This window comes from Rhinolophus sinicus, linkage group LG01, assembly GCF_036562045.2.
Source record: "Rhinolophus sinicus isolate RSC01 linkage group LG01, ASM3656204v1, whole genome shotgun sequence".
Lineage (NCBI taxonomy): Eukaryota > Metazoa > Chordata > Mammalia > Chiroptera > Rhinolophidae > Rhinolophus > Rhinolophus sinicus.
In genome coordinates this window covers 208,595,291-208,623,097 of record NC_133751.1, presented here as the reverse complement: position 1 = coordinate 208,623,097, position 27,807 = coordinate 208,595,291, and the positions used below count along the sequence as shown (strand labels likewise).

Here is a 27,807-nt window from a genome sequence, read left to right as displayed (position 1 = left end):
AGACAGGGTGGCTGGGGCAGGGGCCCCGCTCTGGGGAGGTGCTGGGTGCGGCAGGCAGGGCTCTGGGCCAGAGTGGACCGTCAGGACATCCCGCCAGGCCCCACCTCAGGACAACGCTGGGCCCCATGCTCTGGCCTCCTAGGCATGACTGAGGGTACCTGGCAGGAACTGGGATCGTCCCCCACGTGTGTCCAGAGCAGAGCAGGGGTGGATGGTAGGAGACCCTGGCCTTTTCCTTCTCCAGGGCACCAAGTCAGCACTCAGCAGCCTTGGGGCCATGCCGCTGGGTGCAACGGGGACACCTCCCGACAAGCTGGACACTGTGCCCTGCTGTGCACGGCCCTCGGGCACAGGCTCGCTGCCAGGATGCACAGGGAGGGGTTACGCAGCCACATGAAGTCTCCAGCCTTTTATTCATACGAGGACTCAGAGAATACACGTCACCTGCTGACCCCGTGTGGCAGGACACAGGCCTGGCCGCTGCCTGGCCAGTGACCAGCAGGGCCGCCCCTTGCAGAGATGCACGGAGGGCGGGACCAGAGCACAGACCCCCTTGGGGCCATCCCTGAGCAGCACAAGTGCTGCCATCCTGGCACCCCACTCGCTGAGAGTCCAGCTGGCCCTCGCCCACAGGGAAGGAGGCCCCAGGCTTGGCCCCCAGTCCGACACTAGCGGGGCCATCATGGGGTGGGTGTGCCTGCCTGTAGGACTGGGCTGCCTCGGGGAGCCACAGGCTGGGGGCCCTGGAGCCAACACATGCGAGGGCCATGCCAGGGGTCCTGACCAGTGGCCGGAGGCATCCCCACCCCACGAGGAAAACCAGAGCTACACCAAGTGGCCTTCTCAGGGGCCCAGTGCTGTTTAAGACCACTGTCCTGCCCACGCTGGCTTGGCGTCCCCCGGACCTCCAGGACCACGACCCCGCCTGAACCCCTCCCCAGGACTGGCAGCAGCTGGGGCCCAGGTCCCTGTAAGGCTGTTTTGGAGGAGCTGAGGAAGCGGCTCTCAGGCAGCAAGGATGAGGCATTTGTAAATGTCTGCATGTCTGGAAAAGCCCTTAACTGGCAAAGCCCCCCTGGCTCCCTGCAGGGGGCAGGGTCAAGGAAGGGACCAGGCGTCCCTCTGGCTTGTGGTGCCAGGACTCACTGGCCCTGAGCTGAAGTTTCACCAGGCGCCCAGCATCCCTGTGGCCAGGTGACAGCCATGGGTCACCACAGCCCTGACCTGTGTCATCCTGAGCTGGGACCTGGGTCTGGGGTGGGGGGGATGACAGGAGGGAGGACAGTGGCCAGGCTGCTCCTCCCTGTAGGTCCTGTGCAGGCCATGGACCTGGCTCCCTGCGAAGGGGATGCCTGGGCCTGCTCTCCTGGGACAGCCAGGAGCAGCCACCCCACCCCAGACAGCTGAGGGCAAAGCCTGGGTGCGTGCATGCCGGCTGCACCCAGGTCCCTCGCTGCTGGTCTTTGGCAAGGTCTGGAGGGCCCACCTCGCCAGCCAGGTTCTCACCCGACACAGGGGCTTTGGGAGCTGGCAGCATCACAGGGTAGGGGGCCTGGCTGCATATGAAGGGTTCATGCATAATCTCAAAGGCCCTGCGAAGGCCCTGGATGGCAGAAACCCCAACACCCTCTCAGGGGTTCTCGGGGCACTGAGGATTGGGAGCCCCTAGTTCTCAGCAGGAGAAGGCAGGAGAGGAAGGCACAGGCTCGCTCGTGCTGTCCAGGGGACACTGCTCAGGGCACCTCCTTGCAGGGCGCCTCCCAGGCACTGCTGCTGTGATGCTGCAGGGAGCTGGGGCGAGAGGCAGGCGGGCAGGCAGAGGGCGGCCACCAGCATCCATCCCCAAGGTCCCTGAAATACATGGCTTTTGGGGACATTATTCCCAGCTGACCTGAGGGCCTCATACAGAAGTAAGAGCCAGGGTGACAGCAAGGCCAGGCCTGGGGGGCCGGCAGCACGAGCCGCACGCCAGTGCAGTCTCTGAGCAGCCCTCCTTCCCTGGCCCTCCCTGCCCTGTCTGCGGCCTCCAGGCCGAGGGGAGTTAAATATCGTCTGTTTTACGTTTGGCAAGGTCAGTCCTTGGTCTCGTCCCTGGGGCCGGGGGTGGTTACCGCCACCGGGGCCTGGCCGCTGAGAGGACCAGGGACAGGAGCAGGAGGGCTGTGCAGGCCTGGGGGCAGTGGGCCGCGCCCGAGGTCTTCTGCCCCTCCCGCTCCGACAAGCCAGGGAGGGCATGGGTCAGGGGCGTCCGTGAGCTGGAGCTCTTCCTGTTGCTTCTCCGGCCGCAGATATCCTCAGGGCAGCCATCACCACTGCCTGAGCCGCTGCCATCGTCACCTGGGGAGCAGAGGAGGCTCGGGCAGGCCCACTCAGCTCTGGGGACCCTGAGTGCAGTGTCCCTGTGTGTGGGCCTCCCACGCGCCACCCTCACCACAGCACCCTGACCCCCGGGGACCGGCACTCCCTGGCTTTGCCAAGGCTGGATGAACATCCTGGCCAGGTCTCAACTGTGCTCGGGGACCGTGGGGGAGCCTGGGCAACAGCAGTGCCCTCAGGGGCTTGGGCGGCCCCGGCCCTGCACCCCTGCGGGGCCCGCACCCGGCCCGGGGCCCAGGTCTCACTGGCGTCCTGGAAGTCCGAGTCCTCGCCGTTGTAAGCGCTCCGCAGCCGGTTGGTCATGATCTTCAGCTGCATGATCTGCTGGCGGATGGTCATGTCGGGCTTGGTGATGTCCACCTCCACCTCGGGGTTGTTGATCTGGTTGGCCAGGCCGTCGCCCATCACCTCGGGGAGGTACCTGCGGCCAAGGGCGGGTCCTGGGTGACTGCGCCAGTCACTGCAAAGGGGCACTGCCCTCCCACTGCCCTTCTCTCGCCTGGGCAGTGACAGGCCTGATGGGAGCCCACGTAGGCCCCATGACAGTGGGGTGGGGCACACGGGGGTGGGGCGTGCTGTGGGGGCGGGGAGAGGGTGAGGATCTGGGCCTCATCCCGGCTCTGTCCTGCTGTGTGTCTGTCACACATGGTCCTGTGCACACAGCACCCGGGGCCACAAGCTGAGACCTCAAAAGGGGGATGGTCTGCGGTCAGCCAGGGGGCACCTACCGGCCCTTGGCCATCCCGTTCCAGCAGCGGTCGTCACTGGCAGCACTCATGGCCATCTTCTCGCTGCACAGTGTCCCTGGGAGACTGATCCAGAAGTCCTGGGCGTCACGGAGCTGGGCCTTGGCCTCAGAGACCTGTGGGTAGCAGTCAGGCCCTGGCCCAGCCTGCCCTGCCCTGCCCTCCCCCAGGGTGCCCTGGCCCAGCCTGCCCCCTGCCCAGGGCCTGGCCCCCACGGGGCCACTCACCAGCCTCTCCAATGTGCCTGTTGGTGGCTTCTCCTGCAGGACCAGCTTGCCTCGGTGCCGCTTCTCCTCAGGTCCGGGGCCCTGAGGGTTCACCTGGGGGTTCCCGCAGCTCTGGATGACCTGGGTGGAGACCACAGGGGTTCTGGGAGCATGAGACCATGTTTGGGACAGGCCTCCATGCCCACCGCACCCTCCTGCCCAAACCTTGGTCGTGAGTGTGTCCCTGTTGTCCTGGAGGGCGTTGAGGGCCTCCGCCAGCCACACGTGCACGTTGCCGATGACGCTCTCCGCGCCGGACGGGCCCCAGAACTTGTCAGTGATGAGCACCATGGAGTCTGGCATAGGCGTGACACAGAGGGCATTTAGTGTGTCTGCATGCTGGCCCCCTTATGTGACACACGCATGCAACACACTGGTCCACCCATGACAGCCTGCACGCGTGTCAGCACCTATGGGCTGATGATGTGCTCACTGACTCGTTTTGGGGGCATGTCTGTGGTGTACGTGTACGTGAGCTCACACGCGTGACGGCACGCGCTTCTGGCCCACTGTGTGCATGTCAGCCCACCAACATGCTAAGTCTTCAGGCTGGCTCGCGTCACACCATCACATGCACACGTGACACGTGTTCATGTGTGTTGGCCCTCGGTGTCAGCACGTGTCGGCACTTACAGGTGCTGGTGTGCAGGGGTGCTGACCCACCGCATGGCAGCACGTGTACATGTCACACACAGTGGCCCACAAGGTGTCAGCACACATACACACCAGCTGACCCACCACGGCAGCATACATGTTAGCTCATGCCTGTGGCAGCCCCCATGTCACATGCATGTTGGCATGTGCTCATGTGGGCCCGTCATGTGTCACACATGTGTTGGCATGTACCGTGTTCCCCTGAAAAGAAGACCGGGTCTTATATTAATTTTTGCTCCATTAGGGCTTATTTTCAGGAGATATCTTATTTTTTCATGTATAACAATCTACATTTATTCAATTACAGTCATGTCTTCTTCTGGAACATCGTCATAATGTACTAAATGTGTCTGTCTGGCTGACGATCTTAACCGGGGCTTATTTTCAGGGAAACACAGTATGCATGCTGGGCACTCGCTCAGTGGGGAAGGACAGGAACTGACCCCCCGGGCTCCCTCCCAGGCAGCTGCCCCCGCCACACCCCACCTGAGACATTCACAAGGAACCCTTGTCCCCTGGCCCCAGGCCTGGCTGCCCTGCTGGGTGGTGGCAGTGAGGTCTCACCCAGAAGGTTCCTCCACTCGGCGTCCAGGTCGGCCTGGTTGGCCAGGCAGCCCTTGAACACATTGCGGCAGTAGTCTGGGCAGGGCCGGGCGCTGGGGACCCCCAGGCAATGCGCACAGTACACCAGCTTCATGACGGCCCGCGAGCACTCGGGGCCCAGGGGAACCTGGGGAGCCAAGGCAGCCTGAGCACCTCATAGCCGGTGCCCAGTCCCCGGGGAGCCCCAGGGTGGGGGCTCTGGACAGAAGTCACGTGGCCTCGGGTCTTCCCATCCACAGTGGAACCTGGCCTGGCCCTTCTAGGGGGTCCTGTCTCTTCTCAGAACCAAGTGGGCCTGCCAGTCCTGGGGGCACTCGCCCTAATAATCGCTACGGTCACAGTGCCGGGACTTCCTGGCACACTGTCACTGACCCTCCCAGGGAAACCCACCCATAACTATACCCGCCGTGCACACGAGGCTCAGGGCTGGGGATCACTTGCTAAGGATCGCAGCTGGAGGGGGAGGCGGCTCACAGCCAGCGCTGTGGGCCTGCGGCTGATGCCCTCTCACACCTGTCACCAGGTGAGTCTGACACAGGCTGCCCAATGGGGCGAGGCACCCCGCTGTCCTGTATGGCCTCGGGCCCCTGCCTACTCCAGCCTCCAAGGACATGTCTCTCATCTCCTGTCCACCTGACCCCTGCAGCCGGCTCAGCGTTCAGCCCCAGGCCCTTCTCTTCTCCTGTCCAGACCAGGCGTGGCCGGGGACTGGGCAGGACAGCAGGTGGGCGGCCCAGAGTGGAACTCACACCCTGAGGTGCTGTCTGAAGGTCCTGGGCAGAGCCCAGGGTCGGGAGGCGCGCAGAGGCCCATGCACAGGGGGCTGGGGTCTGCAGTGGCGGGGGCTGGGCGGGGGTCCCTGAGGGCTCTGAAAGCCCTGGGCAGCTGTGCACACCTGGGCCACCTTCCGGAGCACGTCGCCAGCCACGCCCAGGCCCTGCACGAAGGTGCGAGCAGCCACAAAGGCGCGGGTGGCGCGCAGGCGCAGCTCGCGCGGGGCGTCCCCGAAGGGCCGCAGCGCCTCGGCCTGCTTGCCCAGGCAGTCCAAGTAGTCGTCGGGCAGCTGGCGCTGGGGGTGCGGCTGCCTGAACAGGCGCTCGAGCAGGCGGGCCCAGAACTCGGCCAGTGTGTCCTCCAGCTGCAGGTCGGCACCGCGGTAGTAGAGACGCAGCTCCGCGTACAGGTCCCGGAAGGCCCTGGCGCTCTGTGTGTACAGCTCGCCAAAGGCGCTGGGAAAGGTGTCCTGTAGTGCCCGCTCCGAGTCGTTGAGCAGGTGCTGGAAGTGACCTGGGCAGGGGAGGTGGCCCTGAAGCCTTGGGGGCCCTGTACTCCTGACCGCCCCACACACTGTGGCAGTTGGGCCAGGCTTCAGGGCACCTGCCCAGAACACCTGCACAGGGTCCCCACCCATGGGACACAGCCGGGTGTTGGGCGGCCCCTGAAGGGGCTGCTCATATCCCAGCCACCCCTCCCCAGGCGGCCAGGGAAGGCTTCCTCTGAGTGTCATCACCAAAAGCACAGAGATGGTATAGCTGACCCAACAGGGACAGGTGGGTGCTTATGCACGGAGGCCAATGAAAGCTGGCCAGGCTCAGCAGCCATGTGGAAGTGACATGGGGCCCCTGGGAGCCTGCGAGGCCAGCTGCGGTGGGCAGGAGTCCAGGAGCCGAGATCCACCAGCCTCCAACGGAAGCCACGCTGGGCTGCCGTGGCCTCAGGTGCCAAGGCCTGTTCTCTCTGCTCAGGCTTGCCGGCCCATAGCACTGCCAGGTGCCTTCTCCCTCCAGGGTCACTTCCTGGAGACGCCCTCCCACTGTGCCCACTGTAGGTGTCATCATGTCATCCCGCCATTGCTCGTTTAGGGCCTCCAGCCCTTGGCCCAGACTCAATGTGACATCCTCAAGGGACTGAGATTATCAATGACTCATGCGGGGGGGCAGCTGCCCTAGAGACGTGAGGACCACACGAGGGGCCTGAAAGCCCTCCCGCCCCACCCGAGGGCAGGCCCAGCACTCTGCAGCCCTCACGCTGAGCTCCCTGGCACTGGGCTATCTGGTGGCAGCACAAGGCTGGCCCCTGGCAGGTGACAAAGAGAGCACAGTGGGTGACAAAGGGTCCCCTCTGAGGGGCTGACAGAAATGACAATTCTGCACTTCCCACACAGGCACGTGTGCCAGCTGTGCCCAGCATGGGTGTCTGTCTCAGAGGCCTCACTCTGGGGCTCATGGATGCCCTGCTCGGGCCCCTGCCCACGGGCAGCCTGCTGCTACTGGGACCCCCCCCTAAATCCCAGACCCCAGTTCCAAAGCACTAATCCCACCCCCTGCGACCTCTCCTCAGCAGGGGAGGCCCCGTGTGTGCCCTGCTCCCCATTGTGGCAGCATCCTGAGGTCCTGAGCCCCAGGGTCCACTCACTGTCAAAGCCCCGTAGCTGGGCGGCCAGTGTGGCCTGCAGGGCACGGCCGCTGTCCAGGAGCGCAGCCTCCAGCTCAGCACGGCTGCGGTTGGCCAGGTTCTCCTCCATCTCGCTGGTGCAGCAAGTGTAACCCTGGGAGCAGATGCGCAGGTGCTCACCTGTGGGGGGGGCTGCGTGTGAGGGACAGGAGGGGCGCAGGCCGCGGCATGTCTCCCACACAGGCACTTTCGGGGCAGGAGCGCGGGCCTCAGGCTGGTGGGGTTTCCTGGGCGGAGTGGGCATGCACAGCTCAGGATGGGGTGCCTGAGGGAAAGCAGCTGGGGGTGGGGGGCCGGGGGGGCCTGTGCAGCCCCCAGTGCTTCCTTTGCAGGCTCCCACCTCCGGGACCCCAAGGCCGGCGGGGGAGGGCGCAAAGCAGGGGTGAGCTCCAGGGCAGATGTCAGAGGTCATCCCCACTTGGCTGCTCCCACTCCCCCAGCCCCACCCTGCTGCGTCCATGCAGTGAGGGAGGCCCCCCAGCGCTCAGGAGCAGCTCAGGGCACCTCTGTACCCCAGCACAGAGCAGCCTGGGGTCCTGTGGGGGTGGCTGCCAAACTCAGGCTCATTGGAGGAGGCCCAGGCTGAGGCCTGACAATGGGACGGCAGGAAGGGACCCCTGAGGCGTAGGGGGGCAGCGTCAGTCTCCTGCCCCCAACACTGCGTAGGGCGAAAGACCTACTGCGGGAGAGGGTGTGTGGGGACAGACAGTTCTGGGCTGGCCAGAGGCAGTGCCCCGAAGGGTGCAGGCTACCCAGGTCAGGACAGGGCTCCAGCATAAGCCTGCTGGGGGGGCCTGATGCGAGCCCTGCCCCCTTCAGGTGTCTGCTCCCTCTGCACCCACAGCCCTCTGTCAGCTCTGGTGCTCTGGCAGCACTGCTCACAGCAGCATACTCGCCATGTAGCCAGCCACCTGCCACGTCCTTAAGGACAAGCTGGGTCAACACAGTACCCGTGGGGGAGGGGCGCCTGTGGGGACAGGCCCCTGTGGGGAGGGGCGCTACAGGCTACTTAGTGTGCAGGCGTGAGAGGAAATGCTGCACCTTTAAAAACATGCTGGTCCCAGCTTCATAACAACTGTGTTTGGTGGTGTTGTTTTTTTTTGGGGGGGGTGCTGCGACCAGGAAACAGGCTGGCAGAGATCAGGCTTCTTGTCCAGCTTACACAGTGAGGGGCCAGACGGCTCAGGCCCCACCTCACTCCCTCCTCACAGCCCCCCTTTCCTGGCCCAGTCCCCAAGGCTGTATTTCCCATGGAGGAGGGTCCCTTCTGGTACCAGCCTGGGCTGGGCTCCAGTGCGAGTGGAGGCAGGGGTCTGGCCTAGACAGAAGCTGTGTGGGGATGGGGTTGAGGGGTGCGCTTATGGACAGTTGTGGGGTGGGGGTGGAATGGCCTGGGCAGAGCTCCCAGGGGCCCGAGGCTGTCCTGAGGTGGGGTCTACTAGGGACCTATCCCAGGGCGTGAGCTGTAGTGGTGGGCAGAGGCCTGGGGGTTATAAGACGAAGTAGTTACCTAGTTATCTCCAGGCTGAGTTAGCCCTGAAGAGCTTGCTGGGGCAGCCAGGTCACCCCCTCTGCAAGCCCCCCCACCCCCAGAGATTGAGACAAGTGAGTGGACAGAACAGAACCGTGTCTGGGCTCAGGTGAGGAGTGACATGACAGTCAGGAGAGGGTGGTGGTGCTGAAAGTACGGTGGGAGGGCGCTGCAGGCTGCTGCATACATGGGTGGGACTGGAGGGGGTCAGAGGGGCCTGGGAGCCACATCACCGTGCAGGGATGGCAGGAAGCAGGGGGAGGGGCGAGGGGCAGGAAGGACCACCCCCTCCCTCTGCCCCACCCACCCAAACCTGCCCTGAGCAGCCTCTCTCCTCAGGACCCTGACACCTTCCTCCTCCACCCAAGCCTGCCCCCCCACACACACACACCCTCCTGCCCCTGGGACTGCATGTGTGGGGACTACCGCCCCTGGCAGTGATGCTAGCAGGCCCATTGAGGGGCTGTGGCCCCCACACTAGGTCAGGGCTGACAGGCAGGTGGGAGCAGTGAGACCATCCCCTGGAGGGCTCCAGGCCTGCAGGAGAGCAGTCAGGGCTCTGGGATTCGACCCTGGGGGGAGTGAGCCTTTCAGGCCAGGTATGGGGCTCCTGGGAGCCAGCTGGGGTGAGGCCCGGAGCCTGGCCCCCAGGGCCTGGCAGAGAGGACGCACCCCTGTCCCCCAGCTCCTTGGGGAACAGGTCCCTCCAGGCAGGGACACTAGAACACCCCCTGCTACCCGCCTTCCCTCTCAGCTGCTTTCGCTGACTCTGATGTGTGGCCTGGACCCTGGCCAGCAGGGGGCAGGATACACAGGACCAGGGCCATCTCCGGGACCCAGCCAGCAGAGCAGGGCAGCTACTACTGAGCTGTGTCCCAGAGGGTGGAGGCCTCGCCAGGCAATGGGGCTGTGTGCACCCAACCAGGAACCAGTGGTCCCCCCACCCTGCCAGCTTCCCCCTCCCACAGCAGGGACCAGAAGAGCAGCTGGACAAAGACACCCACCTGCTGCTCACAACATGGTGGGGCTGGGGGGTGGGAGGAGGGGTGAGATGGAGGCCGTGCCCTCGGGGAGTGGGAGTCAGCAGGTGCCAGCCTGGGCTCAGCTGTGACAGGTACTCAGGCCAGGCTGGCTGGGTCACGGGGCAGTGGGTGGCCTGCAAGGACATAAGCACTCTCCGGCCAAAGGGGTGGCATCCCCACTGGCTGCCGTCCCCCCCAACCCTTCTGGTCCCCTGGTGGACCCAACCCCCATTCCCGGACCTCCCATTCATACAGACAGAAGAGAAAGCAGCCCAGTCCAAGGGGAGGTGAGGACTAAACTTGGAGACACAGGAAGCACCCGTGAGCTGGCCCCACCCGTCCTTCTTGGCCACCTCGCCCAGCCGCCCGGTGACCTGCGCTCTTCCGGCAGCCCCAGCACAGCCCCCGTCCCTCCCTCCCTCCTCGGACACACACGGGAGTGAAGACACGGAGCCAGAGCCTGGGCGACGGCCTGAGGCCCCGGGCAGGCTGGGCCGAGGCAGCCCCCTAAGCCCACTGCAGGGCAGCACGGTGGCTAGTGGTCGAGACATAGAAACTGTGCTTCCCTTCTGCCCAGCCCTGTCCCAGCTCGGCCTGGGCTGTAGGTCATCTGTCGGACCTGGACACCAGGTGGGCAGAGGTGGGTTCTGCAAGGTACCCCAGATACTTCCCGAAAAGCAAACATGCCTCTCCTGGCCAGAGCCAAATCGTGCTGGGGGAGGGGCGCTCTGCCAGGAGAGGGGATGAGCTACCTGACCCTGGAAGTGTGTAAGGCAGACTACAGGGAATTCTCTACTTGCCATTTCAAACCCCTATATCTTGTCTCAGCTCAATACTTGGAGAAAGGCAAGGACCAGGTTGGGGTCTGGTCCTGCTCCCCACCCCCCATTCATTCTAAAGCTGCCAACTCCACTGCTCTCATCCCCTCCCCCTGCCCCACCCCTCCCCACAGGGAGGCATGAGCCTGCCTCATCTTCCCACTGACCCCTCCCCTCTGCACTGAGGCTGCTCCTGGCCATGGCCAGGACCCTCCCTCCTTTCTGCCTGGCTCCCTTTGCTGCATTCTGGACCCTTCCTAAACTCTCCCTTCCCTTCGTCTTCGGGGGCACTTCCTCCTCTGGGGAGCCCAGGTTTTCTGAGGGGAAAAGGAGACGCTGCTGTTCATGGCAGGTTTGTTAGCCCACCCCCAGTCCCGTTAGAGCCTCTCCTCCAGACCGCGCCCCCAATTCCCAAGCCCCTCAACTCCCAGATTGTCCCCCATCCTGCTTCTCAGGTGGAAGTGCCTGACCGTGCTGGAGAAGCCCATCAGCAGCGTGCCATGTCCACCTGCAGGCTGGGACCAGCTGGGTCCCCCAGACTCTGCTCCTCCTCACTGACCCATCAGTCCTTAAGGCTCACACCCTCCTGCCACCTGCTGACACAGCCGCAGCTCCCAGCCCTGCTAATGGAGCCCCCGTCCAGCCGCCACCCCACCGGTGTGGTCAGCCCAACACCTTAAAACACAACCCCATCCCACACTGGTCACCATCTCCGATGCTGGACACAGACCTCATTTGCCGGGGCCCAGCCGGCAGGCGCCTGTGACTGACTGGTGGCCACAGAGCCCTCACAAGGAGACTGCAGAGGGAAGATGGCGTCACGCCAAACCCATCTCTCCAGAAGCTTCCACAGTTCACCAGGGGTGTGTATACTGCCTGCTCAACCACCTTTAAAGCCACATCCCAGATGCTCTGGACCAACCGACCCCATCATCGCCTGACAACCCCTATTTCAGTGCAGACCTTTAGCCAGCATGGCCTCTGGGCTGTGATGGAACAGTGACACAGACAGTCCCAGGCACCATGGCCCCAAACACAGCAAGGGAGGGACCCAGGTCCGGAAAGCGGGACGGGGCTCCTTCCCAGCCCTCCCCTCTATTCCATCTGGACCCTAGGGCAGGCCTGGATGGCTGACTGGCCGGGGTTGGGGGGGTGTTACAGAAGTTTTCCCCAGCAACAGACCCTTCTCTGGACAACTGCCCTGCGCCCACGCCCACTCCTGGACCCCACGGAGCGCCAGCGGGCAGCGGGATGCTCCTGACATGTCCACCAGCCTGCTGGGCAGGGGCACTGGACGCGGGGCAGAAGGGTTCCTGGGCACCGCCCACTGCCAAGCTCCAGACCCTCCTTTCTCATCTCTGCACCCCCAACCCCACCCCAAACTTTGACTCTGGCCAGTCCCTGTGGCAGGGCCACACCTGAGTACCGAGAGGCCCTCCAGGAGGGTGGCCTCAGACCACATGGGAGAGGACATTTCAACCATCTCCCCCGCCTTAACACATCAACAGCAGCAATCACCCCTCCCCCTCAGCAACCAGCACCCTGCCCTGTCCCTTCCCGACCACCTCACCAACCACCCAAGCCCGTCCATCATTTCAGCCAAATGACATTGTCACCAAGGAGCCCCTCTGCTGCCGCTGAGCCTCCTTCACGCACCACAACCCGGAAACCCGAAACCGAGGGGCGTCAGCTGCAGACGGAGCCACTGCCTGGGTGGGGGGGTCCGCCCCCAGGCCCCTGAGGGGCTCCCGCTGCCCGCCGGTGACAAGCGCTAGACTGGCAGGGGCTGCATCACAGGCAGCGGCGGAACAAAGGCTGAGCAGCCCTGGACCCGACCATTGCCGCCGCAGTGGGGGGCCCGGGCACCCCTGGGGCGGTCACCGGTCTCTGCTGGCTGGAGACGGAGGACCGCACGCGGTGGAGCGGCAGCCGGCGCGCGGGGTCTGGAGATGCGGAGGTCTTGGCGCAGCGAGGAGGGGGCGCTGGTGCAGTGGGTGAGGCGGCGTGGGGCGGAGGGGAGGTGAGGGGAGGAGGGCAACACGATTGGCGGGGAAGGGGCTTGCCGCAGTGGGTGCGGCAGGCTTGGGGCGGAGGATGGGTTTGCCAGAAGAGGAAGGGGGGCTCCCTGCAGGAAGGGGGCTGCGGCAGGCGGCGGGGGTGGGGGAGGGGTGGGGGGGCGCAGAGGGGCTGCCGACGGCGGAAAGGGCCAGGGAACAAAGTAAAGGTGGGGCGCTGACGGGGACGCCGAGGGGGCGACGCTGAGCTCGCGGTGGGGAGAGGGTGGGGTTGGATGCACTGAAGGTGGGGACGGGACCGCAGGGAGGAGATGAGGATGGAGAGGGGGGAGTGAAGGGGGTAGTGGCGCCTGGGGACACGGAGATGAAGACGGCTACGCAGCTGATGGCGTGCTGGGGCCCGGGCAGGGACCCCCAGCTTGGATCCCAGTTCCGCGGACACCACCACCGCCGTGGTCTGAGCCGCCTTCCCGGCGGCAGTAGCGTCCGCAGCTGCAGCGGTGACGCTCCAGGTGCCAGTCCATGGGGGCTTGGGGGTCCAGCCAGGAAAGACTTCAGCAGGCCGGGGTGGGAGGCCGCTGGACCAGGACTCTGCGGCCACGGTCGCGGCTGCCGCCGCACTGGCGCGAACGACAAGAGCGGCTCGCCACGCGGGACGCGTCTCCTTCCGCAGCCCCGCCCGCTCCTAGAAAACCCAGGCGGTCGCCCTGAGCCCCCTCCCGCCGCCTTCCAGGCAGCGGCCCACAGTGCCCTGGCTTCCCTCAGCAGGGGACCATCCAATGGGGTGCCCATCCCTGCCCCCCTGCAGCACGGCCGGTGCAGGCCTGGGTCCTGGTGCTCAGAGGAGCCAGGGCACCTGGGGATGGAGGTGTGCGTGGGGTCGGTGATGCCGTTTTTCCCCTGCATGGGGAGTGGCAGCTGACCACCCCGAGCCCCCTCTCCCACTGCTGTAGGGCACTCAAAGTTTACCTCAGTGACGGCCACTGGTCATCCTCTACTGCCCCCAGCGCAGCATCCCCCACCCCCTCTCACCTCAGTGACCTGGGTCTCCATCCCAAAGTCCTGATCTGCTTCCCCTGGGAAATACCAAACCCTACCTGGCCACACCCTCCAGGAGCCCAGCCCCCACCCCCAGGTCACCCTCCCACACCTGTGCCCCTCTCTGGAAACCGTTTAGATGGCTCCCACCAACACCCCTCCACTCCTGTGGCCCCAGCCCTGCCCGTACCTGCTAGCCCCACTGGAGAAAGCCACCCACTCAGCCTCTCTCCCCTCAGTGCAGCGGTCCTGTGTCCCCCCCTTGGCCAGCCTGCACATGGGGACATGGAGACTAGCCGGACAGGCAGCTCTTGAGCAAGGTGCCCTTGTCAAGGCAGGCCACAACACCTGACCCCTCGAAGAAGGGGGTTTCACCAGGTGACACAGGCTGCTCTCTGCACTGCCTAGTTCCTGCTCGGGGAGCCCCTGGGCAGGCCACCCTGTCAGTGGGCACCAGGTTTGGCGGTGCCTTGGTCAGGTGGTGTTCCCCATCGAATGCAGGCTTAGTCACACGTCTGGGTCTGGCGGAGAGGCCGGGACCCCCCATCCAGTGGCCTCTTCATGGCTGCTTCAGGGTTCAAAGGTCATGCTGTGGCCTCAGGACAACTAAGGGGTACAGGGGACCCTGGTTGAGGGTTTGCGTCTGTTGCACCTGTGACCCCAGGTCTTGGCTGCAGGGCAGGGAGCTCTCTCTGGGGACTGGGAGCGAGGTCCTCCCCAGAAGCCTTGGCCTCCAGGCCAAGCCGTGCTGTGGAGAGCACTTGGCTGGGACACGTCCACACACATCCATGACTGGCCCAGCAGCAGCACAACGGGGACTCCGGGGCTCTGCACAGCACTGCCATCTAGCTTGTCCCCCCACTGCTGGGGCCCGGGGCAGCCCCCGAGATGGACTGGTGTCCCCTCTGCCATGTGCACAGGGGACATCCTGCAACAGCAGAGGAGGAGCTGTCAGCCGGGTCCCCATAAAGACGCAGTGCAGGCCCATCCGTCCACCCATGAGTGCCCAACAGGCCAGAACACCAGGGGACCCTCCGGTGCCGCTGAGGGAGCCCTCGGGGGCAGCCCGCGCCCCGGCCCACACCCCGCAGGCTCCGTGAATACTGGAGGCTAAGCACTGTTCACCCCGACCCAGCAGCTTCCCAGGAAGCCTGGCAGCCCTGTTCAGTCATGGGAACCCCAGCCTGGCATGCCGGCCCCTGCAGTCACCCAGCCAGCGTCACTGACACCTCCTCCTCACACACCCTTCCCCTGCCCTCTTTCAAGGCCCGCTCACGCTTTCCTCCAGGAAGCAGTCCCAGGACCCCCGTGGGCGTTCCCAGGGTCCCAATGGGCCACCCGCCCTGACATCAGGAGAGCTGCTCTGTCTGCGGCGGGAGCTTCCCCGTCCCTTGTCTCTCTCTGTCTTGTACCCAGGCCAGACCTGGTGCACAATGAATATTATGAAGAGCCTGAGTCTGTGCGGTGTTGGCATTTAAGGAAATAACCGTAACACCATCATGGCCAAGGAAGCAGCACCTCCCTGAGCTGAGCCCTCCCAGAGGCGCACGACAGCCAGCAGTGTGCCTGGAGGGGGGTGGGAGGGAGTCACAACCCACAGGGGGTCCCTATGGTCACAGAGGCCTGGCCACCTCCCCGCTGAGGTGGAGGTTCCCTGTGTGCTGTGTGCGGGTCTCAGCCCTCTCCAGTCTCAGAATCGTTTAATCTTCACAGCAGCACCTCTTTTCTATTCCATAGTGACAGAGCCCACCCTCAGGGGGAGCTAAAGTCACGCAGCTGGGAGTAGCAGCAGGGCACAGGGGGCCGCCCATGCATCTCAGCAATCCTGGCCTCCCGCCTGCCTTCAGTTCTGGTCCCAGGGGAATTCCCCAGCAGGAGGGCAGACGCCTCCCCTGAACAAGCTGCAGGTCGGGCTTTTTGGCAGGAGGGCTCCCAGGCGCTGAGTCAGCGTGGCCGCCCAGGCAGCATCTCGCTGGGCCTCCAGCACAAGCCCAGATCACAGGTGTGTGGGCGTTGAGTGGGGAGCCCAGCCCGCAGGCACGATGTCGGGGGGTAGGCACCGCAGATAGAGGACAGGACATGGTTAAATGTGAATTTCAGATAAACGGTGCATTACTTTCTAGTGTAAAAGCAATTGGCCCAAAAGAATTGAAAGCAAGGACTTGAATAGAATCTCGTACATCCATGCATAACCGCACTACTCACGGGAACCAAAATGTGGAAGCGCGTCCATGGATGGAGCAGTGGATGAATGAAGTGGGTGCATCCACACGTTGGAATATTACTAGGCACCAGGTAAGAAGTGCGACACTTGCTACAGCCTGCAGGGACCACCAAACACTGTGCTCAGTGAAAGCAGACAGACTAGCAATGACAAACACTGTGTGATTCCACTCACAAGAGGTCCCTCGAGTAGTCAAGTCCAAAGAGACAGAAAGTAGAAGGGTGGGTGCCAAGGGCTGGGGGACGGGGGAGGGGAGTGACTGTTTCATGGGGACAACCTGGAAAGACGAAAAAGTCCTGGAGATGACGATGGTGACGTTTGCACAGCGTGAATGCACTTAATGCCATGGAACGCTCCACTTAAAGATGGTTAACACAGTAAATTTTATCATGCATATTTTACCACCAAGAAAGCTAACCACCTCCCTCCAAATATTTGGGATATACTGACACTAAATACCAGGGGTGCCAGAAAAACGTATACGAGTGGACGCTTTGGTCAACGTTGCTCAAGCAGTAGTTTGCCATAATCAGAAGTGTCTGGAAGCTGATGGGAACCACTTTGAGCACCTCTTGTAATTGCAGAAGTCAAACGTGACTTGTATTATCTTTTGTTATTGGTATATATTGAGCATTACAATTTTAATACAGTTTTCCTTTCTTAAAATGTGGATACATTTTTTTGGCACCCTCTGTATGTGGGGCATACTAACGCTAAAAACCTATTTGTTTATTTGAAATTCGATGAAATACAGTTCAGGATTATTCAGTCTGTCTGGAATTCCAATTTAATGGTGTGTCCCGTAGTTTTATCTGCTAAATCTGTCAACCTCTGTGGGGTGTGGGGAGAAGCCTAACCGAAGTCACACAGGCTCCCGCCCGTCACACGTGGGCATGCAAACACATGCACTTGTCCCCACGGAGTTGACCTAAGCATTTGCCTGCTTGCCCAGCTCCCCAAACGTGAGACCCGACCTCCTGTGGGTCCTGGGAGCAGGTGGCAATATGGAGACCATCTTACCCCCTGACTTCTCCAGCTCAGCTCCTCAGGGGTGGTCGGGCTGGAGTACCGTCACACAAGGGCCAGCTCTCTAATGAGGCAGGGGTTCTGCTCCCCCAGGTACTGCGTCTCGGTCCCCACCCTGTCCAGCTACATCCAGCAGGCAGAGCAGCACCGGAGAGAAAGAACGTGTCTACGTCTCCAACAGCGGCTCCCGACAGGAGGCCTGAACGACAGAGCATGAATCCCGCCTGGCACCATGAGGGGCATTCCACATGCGAGAGCCAGTTCTCATGGCCACCCCGAAAGGCAGGCACTGCCAGCATCCCCACTTTACAGAAAAGGACACCAAGGCACAGAGCGGTTCAGTAACTGGCCCAAGGTCACACAGCCAGTGAGTGTGGCACTGGCACCTGCCCCTTGACAGGCTGGCGGGGACCAGCAGGGCAGGTTGTGGCTTCCTCTGGGGATCTCTTCTTTTCTAAGATGACAGACACTGAGAATGGCCACTGGACACAAGGGACACTGGCCCTCTGCCAGGGGTGTGGCCTCCCTCAGAGCCCTGTGGTCAACGCGCCCCTGCAGCCTTCCTGACTTTCTGCCCTGACCAGTCTCCTGTCCCTCCTCCTGAATGTGTGCATGAAGTATGCTACAACCCCCGGTCTCAGGACACAAACTCTAGATACCTGAGAAAGTGGGGGCAGGGGAACAGCCCGGGGCAGAGGGCCCACCCAAGGAGGCTGGGCCCTTAAATCGTCACCGAGAACAGGGCGAGAAGGCCACAGCTCATAGCAGGAATGGTCAGCTGTGCCTGGGGCCTGCGCCACCTGGGTGGGGCGGGTCTTCACTGTACAGACAGGGGTGGGGGCAGGGGATGTGATTGCAAACCCCATGCACTTGTCGAAACCCACGTTATTTGTCTTTATTTTTAACTTAAACAAGTAACACGTGGTCACTTGTCACTGTGCCCAGCAAAGCCACAGCTCATGAGACCTGATTCTCAGCCTGTCCCTGCACTGACAGCATTGTTTGCGGCTACATTTCAGCACCAAGAACAGCACCTGGCACATAGTAGGAGCTCAAGGCACACCTACTGAGTGATTCAGAGACTGATCTTTCGGGTGTGTGTCCCCGTCACTGCCACCTGCAGGCCAGGCTCCCACACAGCCCCAGGTATTTGGAGAGGCCCCCGCCCTGGCGCCCAGGCTCCCCTGGGTGCAATGAGGTGCCACCAGCCCCTCTTCCCTGTGCTCTGGGCCCCCTTGGCTGTCCGCTGAGGCCAGCACACCCCTTCTCAGGATAACGTTAATGAAGCAAAATGTATGCAGCGGATCACCAAGGAAAGCAGTTAGCAGAGGTACAACACAATTGATGCGGGGCCACTGAGCCTTCCTAGCTGCAGGTCTAACACCGGCGAGACTCTCCAAGCTGTGGTGAGTGGAGATGGTATTTCACATCCTCTGCTACGAAGGTAAAGGGGCAGGAACGTACCAGCAGTTTCTGTTGGTGACCAAATCCCGGCTACTGTAATGTCATCGTTGCCTTGTTCATAGTAACAGGAAATGCTAACTTTTGGTCAGAGGTTTGCAAAAACCTTTCTCAGCCTAGTTGACGAAGCCCTGACTTCTGTCCCTGGGTGTCTCCCATGCACCCCGGTTAAGAGCCCCCCCTCTAATGCCCATCCCTCTGTAGTTCACCTGCCAGCCACCCCTGCAAGGCTGTCCTGGGCTGAAGCAGAGGGTGCCCCCTCCCCTGGGCATGTGGTCCCCGACCTCTCCAGCTGCACCTGAGTCACTGTGACAACAAAAATGCCCCTAGGGCAGCTGCTCCTGGTTGGAACACCCACCTTACTTCAGGGAGGAGGCTTTAGCTGTGTGTGTGTCTGATCTGTGTCCCCAGTGTCCCCCAGCTTCCCAAACACAGTGACAGGGAGGTGCCAATCCCTGGGTGTTAGTTTACTCCAAGGAAGGATGTCAAGACGCCTGGGAGTGTCCTGTGGGCAGCCCCTGCCAGGCTGGAAGAGGGGGTCGGGGACGTGGAGCTGAATTATTTAAGAGCCTTGTCCCTTTAACATACATCTGCTAGTCCAGGGCGTGCCACACCCCATGACAACTGGAAACGCCAGTGAATGCCTGAGCCAACTCTGGCAGCAGGTGGCATCATCTTTCTTCCCAGAGCCCGGAGGTGGTCACAGGTGGGCGGGGTGTACACCTTGTAGCCCCAGATGCTTGTTGATGCACTCAGTTGTCACTCACGGCTCACCACAGGGACTCAGATGGCTACGGGTGGCCCTCGGCACTGATGATGGCTGAGACACAGGGATGGGCCCAGACAGCCACCTGCAGGCTCTGACAGCCGTCGTCGGGGTTGGAAACGTTGTCTGAAGGTGTGTGCAGGCCACACACCTCCACAGGTTTAGGTGCTGACAGTGAGCCCAGGAAATGTCTCCAGGGAGACTGAGGACCACAGTCACCTCCAGGTGTACTTGCCAGGGCCTGGCTCCCTGCCCGAGAGGGAGACATGCTGGCCTACAGCCAAATCTACCAGCCCGGGTCCAACCAGCCAAGGTGGGGAGGGGGCTTAGTGTAGACGGTGCCTGCCGGGCCCTGGACCGCTGGGCTCGGGGGGCCTGGCAGCCCCGACTATACCCTGATCTTCAGGGCAGGGACCATGGCTTTTCATCTCTGTGTTCTAGAAACTAGCAGAAGGGTGAGCATACAGTGGGTGGGTGGGTGGGTGGGTGGGTGGATGGATGAAGGACACGGCCAGCCCTTCCTCCTGCACTCTGGCCCACACATCCAATGCCTTCTGGACAGGGCCATGTGGACGTCCCCCCAGTGTCGCAGTCAGGCAGGCTCGCGTGGCCTTGCCCCCCACCCGCTCCTCTCTGGGGCACACCTCTCAGTGGTTGGCACCATCTCCTGGTGCCCACACCAGACTCTACCTGGGACAAACCTGGGCCAGAGAAACTCAGCAAGCAGGTGGCAGGGCTTGGGGGGGCAGCGAGGTGATGGGGCACCAGCCACTTGCTGGACAGGACTCTGAGCCCTGGGGTTTCTCACACCTGCACGCTAAGTGGTCAGACCAGATGGCACTCAGTGTGCCCTGCAGACACCTCCAGTCCTGCCTGCTCTGGGAGTCTGGAAAGGACCATCAGGCAATGGGCCAGCAGAGGTCAGGGTGTGGCTGAAGGAGGCAGGGCCTGGGACTGAGGCCTTGGCCAGCTAGGGGACCCCTGGCAGGTGGGAAGGAGGGCCGGGGAGGGAGGAGCCCAGAGCCGGTCAGTTCCAGCCCAGGTCCTCTCCTTGGCCCCAGGCCCTGCTGTGGCTGCCCCATCCGCTGGCTGGGCCCTGGGGCTCGCCGTGTCTCCTGCTTGAAGACCTCCCATTTGCAGGTGGGGACCCTGAGCCTGACCAAGGCACGCTGGTGTCACAGGCATGACTGTCCCAGCCAGGTGGCCCCTGGTCCCCACGAGGGTCTTAAGGCTGGTGTCCTTACTGGCCACCCTGGTTCCCGGATAAGCCACAAGGTGTGTGTCGGCAGGTCAGCACTAGGTTCCCACCCTGACAGGAACAGAGAAGCTGAGGCCCGGAGAGGGCAGGGGGCTGACCAATGACTGAACAGCATTGCACAGCCTGGAGCTAAGGCCTCCTGAGCCCGCCCAGACCAGGGCTGTGCCGAGAAGCCTTAGGTGGGGGGTGGGGGTGAGGAGCAGGCCAGGGATGGTCGCAATGCCTACGCTGTCACCTGGGCCCTGGTGCAGGTCTAGGCTGAGCCCCTAAGCTTGGGGGATGCGGGGAGGCACAGCCCTGTCCTAAGGAGCCATGACCATGAAAAACCCAGAGCCCAGGGTCTCCACCCACCCACCAGCAGGAAGTGCTCCATTCATATGCTAGAGCTTAGTCCCCAGGACCTCTGAAGGTGACCTCATCTGAGTATGGGGTCCTTGTAGATGTAAGTGGTTAAGATGAGGTCAAATGGGAGTTGGGTGGGCCCCTAATTTGATGGGACCCATGTCCTTATTCTCAGGAGGTGAAATCTAGAGGCAGACATGCACACCAGGAGAACACCATGTGACGATGAAGCCAGAGGTGGGCAGCCAAGGCAGGGACCCCAAGATCAACGGCAGCCCCTGGAAGCTGGAGAGGCCTGGGGCTATTCGCCTTCACAGCCTCAGGAGGGCCAGCTCGCTGACCCCTGAATCCTGCACTTCCAGCCTCTGAACTTGGAGACATACACTTGTGTTGCTAAGCCGCTGTGTCTGTGGAGTCTGTCCCGGCAGCCCTGGGAAGCCCATACACTCCCGACCCCTGGCACCCAGCCCAGGCCTGGTACATGGGGGGTGCTCCGAACATTTACTGCCCTGAACAGAGCCCAGGCCTGCCCAGACTTGGGGAGCACACCAGTAAACAGACAGAGCCCCACAGTGTGCGTGTGTTGGGGGTGCCTGGGGAAGCGGGGCAGCGGGGCCAAGCTCCCAGGGAGGAGGTGCCAGGTGTGTGCTGTGGGTGGGCTGGAGGAGGACCCGCTTGGCAGGAGGGGGTTCCTGTGCCAGGAAGGTGAGCCAGGCAGGAGCCAGCAGGAGATGCTGTTGAGGCCACAGGCAGAGAGGGGACAGGGTAAGGCTGGCCTGCCCCCTCCCCCCACCCTCCAGAACGTCCTAGACCCATCCAGGATTCCAAGATTCCTGCCCAGAGAGAGCAGGTGTGCGCCACTCACATGCAGGGCTTCCTGGGACCCATGGCCTGACGGCACTGACAGAGAACTGCCGAGGAGGCTGGAGGCACAGGCCCTGCCCCAAGCACAGTGGCGGGCCAGCCTCTGGGAGGACAGGCCAGCCCACACCCTACCCTTGGCTGCCATGTGCTCCCACTTGGGAGGGTGGGGTGGGGCCTGGAGTGGGAGGGGGAAGGACCATGGCATTCCCCCACCATGCGCCCTCCCCCAGGTGACTTTAGGCAGCTCAGGGCACCTGCCCAGGCCTGTTCCGGTCAAATACGTGTCAGAAAGGCTGCCAGCAGCATGGCAGAGAGGAGCTGGGCTCCGGGGGGGGGAAGGGGGCGGGCCCTGGCCTGGAGCCCTTACCCTCCTGAGCCTACAGGCAATGCTGGACCCCACCAGGCTGTGTTGGCAGTTAGACACGATTGGGGCTGGCCCCAGGCACCGAGCACAGAGACATTACACAGGCAGTGACTGGGCACAGGCTGCAGGCCCTGACACGGGTCCTGAGTCTTGGTTTGAAATCACCCTGAACCAAGTCGGGCCTGGGGGATGAGGGTCTGGCTTACACGAGAGGTGTCCACTCTCACTGCCTGGGCACGTGCAGGCCCGGGCACAGCAGACACTGGCTGGCCCCGGCCTGACCTGACTGCTGCTTGGCCTCGGCAAGCCCCTCTCCCAGCCTGTCTCCCCGTGCCCATGTGTGTGGGTGCCCTGGCACAGGTGTGAGCATTCCCACACACGCACTGCCTCCCTCCTGGCCCTGAAGCCTCCTCTCTGGGGAGGCAGCTCAGCACACAGGCCTGTGGACCCTGCTCAGTGTTCCTAACTCACGCAGCCTGCAGCCAATTTACCAACAAAACGACCACCGCCTCCTGGGCTCGCCCACCCCGGGTAGGACGTCTGTGCCTGGGGTACTTGGCCCAGACTGGTGTTGGGGACAGAGCGGGGCTTCTCCTTGGGCTGGCCAGTAGCTCCCAGCCAGGCCACCCTCCGTGCACACCGGGGTTACCTGACTTATGCCCTGGTGCCCAGGAACAGCCTCCTCCACGGGCCCCGAGACAGCCACAGACTTGGCCTTCACCCGAAGGCAGCGGGGCCCGGCAGGGGTGAGGCCAGCTACATGGAAGGCCATTTCACTGGCAGCATTGCCGGGCTGCATCGGGGCACAACAGAGCAAGGAGGCTGGGCTGAGGCTCAGGAGAAGTCCCAGGTCAGAAGTTCTAACAGCCTAAGATGTGGAGCCCAGGACCAGGGGCTAACAGGACAGGGCAATGGGAGGCCCCGCGGGCCTGGCTCTTAGCCCCCACTTCAGGCCTCCAGGCTGGATGGCAACGAGGCTTCCAGAAAGCAGGGAGCTGGGTCTGGGCAGCCGTCCATGCTATAGGCTTCAGGGTCAGTGGACAGGGCTCTGATCACTGAGCTTTACATGGACTGTGAAGGGCATTACATGGCTCTTCTGGGCCTCGCTTTACTTATCTGTAAGACAGGTCTGCAAAGAACCTCTCTGTACGTAGTAAGAGACACTGATCGCCCGAGTCTGGCTCACAGTGAGGGCTTGTCTCAAGGGCTGGGTGCCATCAAGGGATCTGCACGGCCTCTGCAGATCCAAGCGCAGGGGCAAAGCAGAAGGCGCAATGGGTAGTTGTGACTATTGCCATTGTCACACAGAAACAGGCACAGAGAGGCCGCGTAGGGTGGGAAGCTGACACGGCAGGGCGGGCATTTGAATCCAGGCCCTAGGAGACATCCTGCCTCTCTGAGGGCTACAGCGCATGTCCAGCACAGAGGCTGCAGCAAGGGGCCCAGGCCATTGCATCAGGCAGGTGGCCCTGTCACATCCTGGCTCCCCTGCCACCCGCCCCCCCCCCCAAGCCTGATCCTCACACTGGGGATGATGAAACCTCAGCTTCTCGAATGGCGCAAGGACAGAGCAGCAGCAGGGCCAGAGGCTGCAGGCCACCTTGAGGACCCACGCCAGGCACACGGGGGCTTCTGCCTTCTGAACAGGACGCAGTACACAGAACCTTCTGGTCTGGGGGTGGGCTGTATGCCAGGCGGCTTACAAAAGCCCTGCTGACCATGGCTGAGGGACAGACACTAGGTAGGTTCTAGGAAGTGGGGGGGAGGTGCAGGACTTCTGATGACCCCTCACAGAATCTGTACCTACCACCCATGGTCAGAGCGGGCACAGAGAAGCAAAGATTCCTGGCGATGGGCCTGAGGAGTGGTCCTTAGCATGCTGCTGCCCACCCTTGCTGGCAGGCAGGCCCGACCCTGGGCAGGGGAGCAGCCGGCCAGTCCTGGTGGCACAGACAGTCCCATGGCCCTCTGACCGCCAACCCCCAATGCTGAGTCTCCAGGCCCCACCTACTCTCTCCAGGCCCTGCCCACTCAGCACAAAGTGGGACATGAGTGGGTCCCCAGTGAGTGTTGACTGAGAACCTGCTGGGTGCAGGAAGTTGGGCCAGGTTCTGACTACAGCAGGGAAGTGTACAGACGGGGTCCCTGTCCCCAGGACCCCAGGAAGGGTCAGAGATACGTGTCGGGAGGCCAGGCAGGTGTTCAGGAAACACCTGGGGACCAGAGGCAAAACCTGCTGGCATAGGTGCGTGATTCAGCACTGCAGAGGGGGCCTCGATCCCACACAGCACTCCGGCTGGCTGAAGGAGGGCTGCCTGGGCCATGCAGCACGGTGGTCTGCCCCACTGCTGGCCCCAGGCCTGCTTCCTCACCTAACATGGGGCAACAGACGTCACCACCGCGGGAACCGGTCATCCCCTTAGAGCCCGCCACCATTGCTGCTCCCTCAAGGCAGAGACTGGACAGGCCACCCCAGACACAGGGCTGCCCTTCTTCCCCATCAACCACAAGGAAGCACTGAGTCGCCATCCTGCCTGGCCTGGGCCAGCTGAGCCCGGGGTCCCCATGCTGAAGTCTGGCTGCTGGGCCTGCAGGAGAGGGGACCTAGGGCACACTGGCTCCCTGAGAGCAGCGTGCTACAGCAGGGCCACCAGAGGGCGCCCCGTCCTCGAAGACCAGGCTGAGTCACACCAGGCAGGAGGGGACAGGGCTGGTGGCCACTGCCCTGGGAGGTCACCCTGTTTCCTTCGCCCCACATGGCGCTAGCACTCCCCTTAGCGCCTGGGCCACATAGGGCACTCAGGGGTTCCTGTGCTCACAGGGAGTGAGGCTATGAGGGAGTGGTCAGGCAGGGCAGCTCCCCTGAAGGAGGCAGAGAGGGGAACTGGCAGGGAGGGGTGAGTCTCCCACATTCCAGACCCAGAGGAGGGTGGTACCTGACGCCCTGGCTAGTAGATGCTTGGACAGCTGTTGGATGGCCACACTCCCCCAGCTGGACGGCCAACACCCGCCTCCACCCATCACACTCACAGCAGCGCACTTGGCCTCTAACCCACTGCATCCACCAGGGCTGAGAGGAGAGGGGAAGGCTTCCGCCCAAGGAAGGCTGGGTGGGGGCAGAGACTCCGGTTTCTGGGGAGGGGTCCAGCAGGAAGGGCAGGGACGACCAGTAAGTTCCTTGGTTTGTCGGGGTGGGGTGCTGTGCGAGGTGGGGGAGCATGAACCAAACTGTGCAGAGGGCCTCCTGCCAGTCCAATGTAGTGGGGAGGAGGCCCCTGACAATGACAGGGCCCTGTCAGCAGAGGGACGCACAGGGAGGTCTGCCTTGGGGCACCTGAGAAAAGGCCTCTCCAGAACCTGGTGTGAGTGTGTGTGTGAGTGTGTGTGCATATGTGTGATTATGAGTGTGTGTATGTGTGTGAGGGTGTGTGTGTATGTGTGAGCGTGAGTGTGTCTGTGTGAGTGTGTGTCTGTGTGAGTGTGTGTCTGTGAACGTGAGTGTGTGTGTATGTGTGAGTGTGTGTACGTGTGTAAGAGTGTGTGTGTGTGATCTCTCAAGGCAGCCAGTCTTCAATGTGCCTGTCCCTCCCGGGAGCCTGGCTGCCCCTTCCCATTGCCATCAAGGAAGGGCCATGGACCCACCCACCCCTCATACAGAGACACCCCTCTCTCATTTGGCATTCCTGGCCCTGACCATTCCATGGCCCCCGGTGACCACTGGAGCATGGCCCTCACTACCCCTGTTTGGGAGGTCCCAGAGCAGGAAGCTGGTCTGCTGGGCACTGGTCCACTGTGCCCGCAGCACCCTGTACAGACCGTGAGGCTCTAGCCATGTGGCAGTTTAAGGATGAAGTGTGGGGGTCTGGGAGGTCCTTAGGCCACTGCCCCACCTTCCAAGCTCACACGCACTCTACCCAAGGCGCCTCAGAGGACAGCAGGGAGAGGATGGGCAGGGCTGAGGCCGCCTGGGAGGTGGATGCTCTTACAAACAAATGACATTGGCTCTGGGCAGGATCCAAAAGGCTGACCACCTGCAGCTGGACTCCCTGGGAGGCGGCTCACGGCGCCGGGCGGGCAGAAGTTCCCGGGGCAAGAATCTGCCAAGCGCAGTCTAGCTCGCGGTGGCAGAGGTCCCACCTTCCCCCCCCCAGGCGCCCCTAGGCTGCCTGTGGGGACCCCGTGGGAATCCCGGGTAGACCCGAGGTTCCTCCTGGAGAGACCTGACAGCGAAGTGGGAGTTCCTAGCCCTCGGCCACAGTCACTTGCGCCCCCCTGACAGCCCACCCCGCAGCTCAGCCCTGCCTGGTGGGGAGAGCGGCCCGCTCGCGCCCCGGGTCTCGGACTGCCTCCCGCCCCACCGCAGCGCCGGGCCGAGCTGGTGGCTCAAGACGCCCAGTTCTGGCCGTGGCCCTGGAGGAGCGCACTGAGCCGGGAACTGCCGGCCACAGCCCGGCAAAGATAGCTCCTCGAAGAAGGGGCCGATGTGCCTTTTAGGGGTAGGGGACTATGCGGGGAGGGAGGGCGACGCGGAGCTCGGAGGCGAGGGCACGAGCAGAGGCGCGGGGGGCCCCTAGGAGCCCGGGAGCCCTGGGCGAGTGGCCGCGCAGGGCCCACCATGGGAGAGCAGGAGGCGCAGGGGAGAGCCTGGGCGCCGGGGGTCCGGGGCCCGCAGCCCGCACTCACCCGAGATCTCCGCCTGGGGCACGTCGCTCAGGCTGAAGCCCTTGGCGCCGTATATCTGGCGGACTTCGCTGCAGCTCCGGCTCTTGCTGGCAGGGTCTCCGCGGGCGCAGGCGGCCAGCGCGGCAGCCGCGCACAGCAGCCACCAGCCTCCGGCCCCGAGCTCCATGGCGGGGCGGCGGCGCCCCCCGCAGCCCGCCGCGCCTCTCTTGGATCCCGCCGGGCCCGCGCAGCCCCGGCCCGCGAAGGGCAGAGCCAAGGTCCCGGCGCGAGGCTCGCGGTCCGCAGGCGGCGGCAGCAGAAGAGGCGGGGACAACAAAAGCCGGCGGCCGCGGCGCAGGGCGCGCTGGGCGCGAGGTCCGCCGGCTCAGTCGGGCGGCCCAAAGCGCAGCCGGCGAGCGAGCAGTCCCGGCCCGGCCCCTCGGCGGCCGGGGAGGGAGTGCAGGGGAGGGGCGTGCAGGACGAGGCGGGGCGCGGCCAGGGCCCACCGGGCGCTCCTCCCCTCCCCGGGGACTGGGGGACCGCTGGATCCCGCGGATCTGTCCACTTCCTGAGGGAGGCGGTGGCAGCGGGGGAGTCCGCGGGCCGCGTCTGGGGTCCCCGAGGGCGGGCCCTCCACGCCCAGCGCCCGGGGCGGAGGCACCACCTGTGGGGGCGGGGCGGGGTGGGGGCACTGAGGCAGGGCTTCCCCCGCCGGACGTGACATCACGCCTTCCGCGCACCTATCAGGGGCCTCCCCTCCCCCCGCCGAAATCGGCTTCGCTCCAGTCCTCCCCTCCCAGGCTCCGGCCCTGCGGTCCTGCACCCTGGCAGCACGCACCACGGTCCGCTCCCGCGGCGTTCAATCCCCTTTGCCCGCTGCCTCCCTTCCTGCCTGCACCTCCTTACCAGCTCCTCGCCCCCCACGCCCTTCTCAGCCGCCTCCCCCTCGGCTCCATCTCACACCTGATGTTTTTGTGGGGGATGGTGAGGGGCTGTACACCGGAAACTCGCCAAGAGACTCGACCCCACCCTTCGCAGCCCTATGGAGACGCAATGAGACGCTTGGATGTTGGGAGGGCTTCAGCCTGTTTGTGGTCCCCTCCACGTGATTCTTTGGCGGCTGGAGGAACAAAAGTGAAGGCTGTCTATTGGCCTGGGCTGTTGTGGTGGCAGGTGATCTCCCGCAGAAGGCAGGGAGTGAGGGCCAACAGCTGGTCAGACTGCTGCTGTTGAGGAGAGTGGTTGTGACAGAGAGAGTGCCGGCACAGCTGCTGAGTTTCACCTCGCAAGAGGGAACGGCCCACAGGGTGCCGCCAG

At 63.4% G+C, this 27,807-nt stretch overlaps 1 protein-coding gene and 1 long non-coding RNA gene across 3 annotated transcripts; one reads left to right on the top strand and one right to left on the bottom strand.

Moving 5' to 3' along the window:
* Nucleotides 1-394: 394 nt before the first annotated feature.
* GPC1 (glypican 1) lies at nt 395-27,152 on the bottom strand. 2 transcript variants are annotated; one of them, XM_019711662.2, is made up of 9 exons: nt 26,512-27,152; nt 7,061-7,219; nt 5,541-5,932; nt 4,607-4,772; nt 3,554-3,684; nt 3,350-3,469; nt 3,105-3,238; nt 2,622-2,797; nt 395-2,337 (listed from the first exon to the last, which is right to left on the bottom strand). In XM_019711662.2, exons 1-9 carry the CDS (start codon nt 26,675-26,677, stop codon nt 2,108-2,110), a joined length of 1,674 nt encoding a protein of 557 aa, XP_019567221.1. In that variant the 5' UTR covers nt 26,678-27,152; the 3' UTR covers nt 395-2,107. The 2 variants fall into 2 exon arrangements, with proteins under 2 accessions (XP_019567221.1, XP_074172255.1); XM_074316154.1 differs by lacking the exon at nt 26,512-27,152 and adding an exon at nt 12,127-12,260.
* On the top strand, nt 12,201-17,602 carry LOC109434593 (uncharacterized). The gene is made up of 4 exons (XR_012490555.1): nt 12,201-12,464; nt 15,261-15,525; nt 15,647-15,818; nt 16,867-17,602. It is a non-coding gene; the product is annotated as an uncharacterized LOC109434593 (long non-coding RNA).
* Nucleotides 27,153-27,807: the final 655 nt, after the last annotated feature.

What these genes read in the sequence shown, in the direction of transcription:
- GPC1 (XM_019711662.2), bottom strand. Translation starts at nt 26,677, where the DNA reads ATGGAGCTCGGGGCCGGAGGCTGGTGGCTGCTGTGCGCGGCTGCCGCG. An exon ending in GCCCCAGGCGGAGATCTCGG is followed by an intron (nt 7,220 to 26,511) that starts GTGAGTGCGGGC and finishes CCCCCCCCACAG; the next exon opens with GTGAGCACCTGCGCATCTGC. An exon ending in CTCGGACTTCCAGGACGCCA is followed by an intron (nt 2,338 to 2,621) that starts GTGAGACCTGGG and finishes TCTGCTCCCCAG; the next exon opens with GTGACGATGGCAGCGGCTCA.